The sequence below is a fragment of the Pristiophorus japonicus genome, chromosome 9 (assembly GCF_044704955.1).
Source record: "Pristiophorus japonicus isolate sPriJap1 chromosome 9, sPriJap1.hap1, whole genome shotgun sequence".
Classification (NCBI taxonomy): Eukaryota; Metazoa; Chordata; class Chondrichthyes; family Pristiophoridae; genus Pristiophorus; species Pristiophorus japonicus.
In genome coordinates, this window is record NC_091985.1 from 89,608,846 (window position 1) to 89,615,899 (window position 7,054).

A 7,054-nucleotide genomic window follows, 5' to 3' on the forward strand; every position below is an offset into this window, starting at 1 on the left:
TGTGTTCATCACACCTACAGGAAGGGCCATCCTAGACCTTGAGGTTGTCTATAAGTCAACCCACAGAAAATGGTATAGCATAGCCACTGCAGTAAAACGAAGATGGCGAACACAGGTTTCCTCTGATTATAGATGTGGTGCAATCTGTAATCCAGATCCTTGGGTTTGATGGGAGTGAGGTATCATCAAAGCTAACCTAGCAACAGATATTGGGACCATTTGGTCCCATAAAGCAGTGCCCTTATAAAGGGAGCTGTGGGGAAGAACTTGTTTCCAGGGTAGCACTAACACCCTGCCCTCTTTCCACCCTCCTGCCATCCCAAGCTGGGCACTTACATTAGACCTTGTGGTTGGGTTGGTATGGCAGGCACTTTAGATGCACCATTTGCAGTCAAATTAGGAGCACAAGTGCTGGGATGGTTGGCCTCTGGTATATGTTTATATCCTGTATACTGAGAAGTTAAACTATTTCAAGGCCATTAATTTAGATAACACAACCCACATTTATGGTATGTTCCACTCAATATTTTTCTTGACCCCAAACACTGATCTTATTAAATGCTGGTCCACAATATCTTTTGTCCATGTAATCATTGGTGACTTATAATTGCATTACCTCCTAATCTTAAGCTGCATTAAGGACACAAGACACAAGAAATAGGAGCAGGAGTACAGCCATTTGATCCCTCGCACCTGCTCCGCCATTTAATAAGATCATAGCTGATCTGATCATGGACTCAACTCCACTTCCCTGCCTGCTCCCCATAACCCTTTATTCCCTTATCGCTCAAAAATCTGTCTTATCTCCACCTTAAATATATTCAAAAACCCAGCCTCCACAGCTCTCTAGGACAGAGAAATCCACAGATTTACAACCCTCAGAAGAAATTCCACCTCATCTCAGTTTTAAATGGGCGGCCCCTTATTCTGAGACGATGTCCCCTAGTTTTATTTCCCCTATGAGTGGAAATATCCTGTCTGCATCCACTTTGTCGAGCCCCTCTTTATCTTATAAGTTTTGCTAAGATCATCTCATTCTTCTGAACTCCAATGAGTACAGGCCCAACCTACTCAACCTATCTTCATAAGTCAACCCTCTCATCTCCAGAATCAACCAAGTGAACCTTCTCTGAACAGCCTCCAATGCAAGTATATCCTTCCTTAAATTCGGAGACCAAAACTACGCAGTACTCCAGGTGTGGCCTCAGCAATAACCTGTACAGTTGTAGCAGGACTTCTCTGCTTTTATACTCTATCCCCCTTGCAATAAAGGCCGACATTCCATTTGCCTTCCTGATTAGTTGCTGTACCTGCATTCTAACTTTTTGTGTTTCATGCACAAGGACCCCCAGGTCTCTCTGTACTGAAGCACTTTGCAATTTTTCTCCATTTAAATTATAACCTGCTTTTCTATTTTTTCTGCCAAAGTGGATAACCTCACATTTTCCCACATTACACTCCATCTGCCAAATTGTTGCCCACTCACTTAGCCTGTTTATATCCCTTTGCAGATTTTTTGTGTCCTCCTCACAATTTGCTTTCCCACCCATCTTTGTATCATCAGCAAAATTGGCTACATTACACTCTGTCCCTTCATCCAAGTCACTTTATAGATTGTAAACAGTTAAGGACCCAGCACCGATCCCTGCGGCACCCCACTAGTCACTGTTTACCAACTGAAAAATGACCCATTTATCCCGACTCTCTTTTTTGTTAGTTAGCCAATCCTCTATCCATGCTAATATATTATCCCCAATCCCGTGAACTTTTATCGTATGCAGTAACTTTTTATGTGGCACCTTATCGAATGCATCTGGAAATCCAAGTACACCACATCCACTGGTTCCCCCTTATCCACCTGCTCGTTACATCCTTAAAGATGATTTCCCTTTCATAAAACCATAAAACTCTGCTTAACTGAATTATGCTTTTCCAAATGTCCCGCTACTGCTTCCTTAATAATGGACTCCAGCATTTTCCCCAATGACAAATGTTGGGTTAACTGGTCTATAGTTTCCTGCTTTTTGTCTGCCTCCTTTTTTATGTTGGAACAAGTGGTGTAATGGGTTAGCAAATTAGCCTTTCACCCCTGGGACCTGGGTTTAAATACACATCTCCTTTTCTCTGCTGGCTCCGAGTTCTATGTGAAATTAGTTTGGACAGTGCCCACAGTACATAACTGCTACTACTTTGCAATCTCACCCAGAGGCCACAGAATGGTGGATCTGGGAAATGAAAAAATATTTATGATTATGGAGTAGGTTAAGAGTGAAGTTGGGGCAAAGCTGAAGGAATTGTACTCTGCTTCTAACCTTGCTGAAATAAAAATGGAAAATCTTCCATTACCTACCACGAATACCCTTCAGACTGATTAGCACAACATTCACAAAAAGCAAGTAGAAAGTACTGCAGTATATTCTATTCTAAAAAAATATTTTATATGTTTAAGAAACTATGCACTGATAATGATGAACACAACAATTCCTCAAAATGCTGTAACAATCGTAGGACGTGGGCTCATGCCTACAAATCCCACAAGTGCGTTCTCATTGAGAGATGTGCTAAGCAGAGGAACAGGAAGGGAGGGAAAAGTTGGAAGACAAATCTCTCCTGACCAGTCTTACTTGTGTGCCCAATTGGTCAGTGGCAGGACCAAAGGCCCAGGAGACAGTTGTCCTGCCCTCTCAGCTGAGGAGAGCTGCATGGTGTTGGAAGACCTGAAAAAAACTAAGGAGAAAAGTTCAAAATAATTTAAACAAGGAAAAAGTAATGCATGTCAAGGATCACAGTAAGATTGGAGATGACCCCTGCAAACACCCAGTAACAGAACAAATCCTCAATGTTACCCGCAGTAACTGGTGACAGATTGGTTGCCATTGACAGAGGCTTGGAGCATGTTATATGGGAGCCAACACAATGTGAAAGTGATGTGGATTGTTTAATGCTTATTCTGGGAGAAAAATCTGGAAACCTATTCCATTTTTCAGCACTGACATGCTGCATCTTTACAAGCACAAAACACACATCACAAATGATACAAAATATTTAAAGAATAATTAGTTCCCTTCTATCTTAGTGAAGTCAACTTATTACCAACCTTGTAATAAAATATCCACCAAGAGATGTGAATTTAACTTTATTTAAAAACAGAATTCAATGAAACAAGGTATGCTGAATGCTACATATGCAATTTTGTTTTAGTTTCAATAAGTGAAAATAAAATAATTGCAAAAAATCACACGACTTTATTGAAGAAATAAGTTGACATGATTAGAGCTGTGCTGTATTTCAGAAACAGTGATGCAACTACAAAAGCCAGACTCTGTTAGTTGCCACAGCAGTCATTATCATTGCTGAGCTCTATTGGACATACCTTTTAAACAATGCACACATTCCTGCATTGGGATTTATTAAAATCAAGCATTTAATTTTGCCAAAATGTTTAATGTAAATATAGGTTTTGGAGAGGTTCATGTCTTTCTAATGTTCAATCACGGTGTATTTTGATGATTATAGAATATTCAGGTGAGAAAAGAACATAACAGCCGACACAATTAACAAATTTAGCAATGGGCAGAATGGCCTCCTTCTGTACTGTATTATTCTATGATTATAACCTGTTGTCAAACTGATGGGACCGGTATTTGCTTGGTGGAGGTATTATCATACTCCCGACCAAAATCTGGTATTTTTGCTGTATGGTAATGCATGGCAATGTGCGATTTGGCAAATCCACAGGTAGAATTCACTGGCTGCAAATTGTTTGGGGTGCTTGCTTCCTGGGAAGGGCTACTGTTATAAATACTGTAGTAAGGCTCAATCCTTGTGTTGATAGGTGATGAGTTACTTTGTGCATAATGCTGGTGGCCAACAGACATTTTGGGACTTAACACACTGTCCCTTGAGTGACTGGGCCCACAAGCCTGGTCCACCAACTTTCTCTGCGGTTTAGGAGACAACATATAAGCTGAATTTGTTTCATGATGGGACGATTTATTTCTGTTCACATCCAGGCTCCCTTTGCCTATTGCTCGTAACCTAGTCTTATGCTTGCAACACAAGCAGCCCAGAGCCACATACTGTGTATACCAGAGAATTCTCTTCCTGAGTCCAACACTGTTGCGTGAATATATAAATGGATTTAGTCCTGATTTAAAGAATATTAATGTGAATCCAAACAACTTAAACTGATTTAAAATAAAACTGCGCTGTGGTATCAAAACATCTTGCATGAGGGAGATTCCCAATGGCAGACAGCAAACTAATACTGAGAACACAATGACAACACACGTCACCACAGCCTTTGAACCTTTTGTGCCGGAAAGGTTCACTGAAGACACAAGTTGCAACCTGTTTTCAGAAATCTGGACATGGGTAAGTTTTTTGGTGTAGGCATGTGTTTGCACATGCTGGAGTTTGTTGTAATTCTGATTTCGGTAAAGGGGCTGCATAACAGGCTGTACACTATCAATCCCTGTGCTCATGAGGGTTTTGGGTCTTGATGTATCAACAGTAATGATAGCGCATTTCCTCACTTGTGCATTTTTCCTCAGTGCATGGGCTATCATCACATAGGAGACTGACACAATGCCCACACAAAATGCAAAATCTATAACATATAGATAGAGTATGACTTTACCATCTCCATTAATGCATCCAAAGAGGGGCACACATACTCTGGATCTCTCAGGATATGTCCTGAGGGTAGCCAGAGTAGCTAAGGTAAAACTTATCGTCCACAGACTGAAGGTTAGGATAAGTGTACAGGGAAGTGAAGCTGTTGTGTTGGGTTGCTGGCCCAGCACCATGCGCAGGCGATGGAGTGCTATAACTGCCACAGATTTCAGGGACATTATTATGAATCCAGCACTGGTGAGGTGAAAGGTGAAGCAGAAAGCCTCAGAGACATTGCTATCTGAATCAAAAAATAAAATAAAAGCAAACATGGGTGTTGTCACACAACAGATGAATAGATCACAAAAGGAGAGGTTCAGGATCATGAAGTCAAAGTTAGTCCGGAATTTCCTAAATGCTGGATTGAAGAAGGACAAGAAGACAATCAGGTTGCCATATGTTCCCAAACAGAATATAAGTACCAGTAGGAGAGTGCATGTGGCTTGAGTGGCTGTGTGGATGAGCTCCTGGAGATCTCCCACGGTTACATTACCACTGATCCAGGCAGACGAGGTGTTGATTACATTTGGAAAGCTCTGGTCTGCTGAAGACGGTATTCTTTGCGTCAGATTCATCTTTCAAACGATCTGGAGAACCAGCTTCTGAAAGCGCCAATGGAGACGGGATGGGGTTTCATTGAATAGCTGTTGTCCTCCCTGCGACACCTACATGCAATCACAATTCATCAGTTGGAAACATTGAAAGCAGTGTTTTGGGATTTGCACTTATTCTGGGTTACAAGAAAACCAGCCCCCATCCCCCACAAATATTCCTTATGGGGCTCCAACCTAAAATGCCTTCACCCACTGAATGGTTACATTGTGAATCAATTCTGCCCGACTGACAGACCAAGAATTCAAAATGTAATTTTCTCAGGATACTGCACAAGGACTCGAGTTTATTGAGCCGGGAGAAACATCCCCCTCCCTCATTCCCTAAAAACTTCCCAGTATTTGACACCGAGCAAACCCTCACACTTAACTGTGTCGCCGTCTGAACCGAGGCGCCGATTGTACAACAGAAAGCTTTGGCCGTGCTCACACCGACAGCGGACCCCCCTGAGAAAGAACCGGTCACACCGCCTTACCTTGCCCCGTGTGCGGCAGCCCTTGCTGGCGGAGAATGTCTGGCAGTGCCGGCTCCGGCCGGGATGGTCTTCAGGCAGACTCCGCCACCCCGGCCCGGCACAACAGCCTGCCTTCACTGCTCGACACTCCGGCGGCTTCAGGAATTCCCGCAACGCTGCACCAAAAGGAGCAGCCGGACCACGGAGGGGCGCCGACCTCCGCAGCCGAGAAACAGATGTGTCAATTCGGAGGTAACTAGGACAACCGTTAATTTTCAAAAGGGGGGAAAAATCCACTGGAGTCGACAATAACCCGCTCCATTTCCAAAGTCGAAGGGGCTTTCCATCTATTGAAACGCCGGCCCGATATTCCCCGGAAAGCAGAGAATACGCCAGAATTTGGAGAGCCGGCCGACCCAGCACGGCCCAGGCGTGTAGTGGGAGCACAGCTCGCCCGGCCCTTCGGATCAAACACCGCGTGTTGTTTTACAGCCGGCCCCAGTAACGGAGCTGCTTCAGCCGGCGCACTGCGCTTCCCCCCTCGCCGCATCCGCAGCAAATCTCTGCCGGGCGGGCGAGCGAGCGGCCAATCGGTGTAGCCCAGAGCTGGCCAGCCATCAATATTCACAGTGTGCAGCAACCGAGGCAAAGGGGGGGGGGGGGGGGGGTCACCATGGGAACCACAGCTGACACTGCAATCTTTATACTTTAAATCCGCTACAAGCGGCTGCCAAAAAAACACCAGGAAACAAAGGGGGGGGTCGATAAAAAGAGAAGTGGCATTATTCGTATCGGCACCGTTTCCAATAGACGCGTAAAAATAGCTGCCATACTTAGGGAATAAAGTTTAGGAATAGAACTTGGAAAATATATTTAAAATGAAGCGCTTCTGATTTGGTATCACTGGAAGGCTTAAAATAATTTTGCTCCTAGTCATTGAATCAAGTCACACTTATTTTACAAAACCTATGAATGCCTCGTTATCAGCAATATCTTGTTTCTACTGAAATCAAATGTTCCCAGGTTTGTAAAACCAAATGTTGGGGTACACAGCAAGGGGCAGAACAAATCCAGAGAGGTCATTTTAAAATGTTTTTGGGCCTGGTGAGACCTCAGCTGAAGCACTACATGTAGTTTTGGTTTCCCCATAAAGGATATTCATTTATTGGAGAGGTATGGAAAAGGGCTACAAGCTTGATCGAAGATTTTAGGCAAATTACCCATCAGGAAAGATTGACTACCTGGGTCTTTTCTCTCTGATAAAGCAAAGACTAAGAGGGGATATGATACAGGGATATGAAATGTGTTTAAAAT

The 7,054-nt window shown here is 43.4% G+C and overlaps 1 protein-coding gene across 1 annotated transcript; it reads right to left on the reverse strand.

The window, feature by feature from the left end:
- Positions 1-3,244: 3,244 nt before the first annotated feature.
- Positions 3,245-6,294, reverse strand: gpr75 (G protein-coupled receptor 75). The gene is made up of 2 exons (XM_070888718.1): positions 5,762-6,294; positions 3,245-5,339 (listed from the first exon to the last, which is right to left on the reverse strand). Exon 2 carries the CDS (start codon positions 5,247-5,249, stop codon positions 3,624-3,626), a length of 1,626 nt encoding a protein of 541 aa, XP_070744819.1. The 5' UTR covers positions 5,250-5,339; positions 5,762-6,294; the 3' UTR covers positions 3,245-3,623.
- Positions 6,295-7,054: the final 760 nt, after the last annotated feature.

What these genes read in the sequence shown, in the direction of transcription:
- gpr75 (XM_070888718.1), bottom strand. Translation starts at nt 5,249, where the DNA reads ATGAATCTGACGCAAAGAATACCGTCTTCAGCAGACCAGAGCTTTCCA.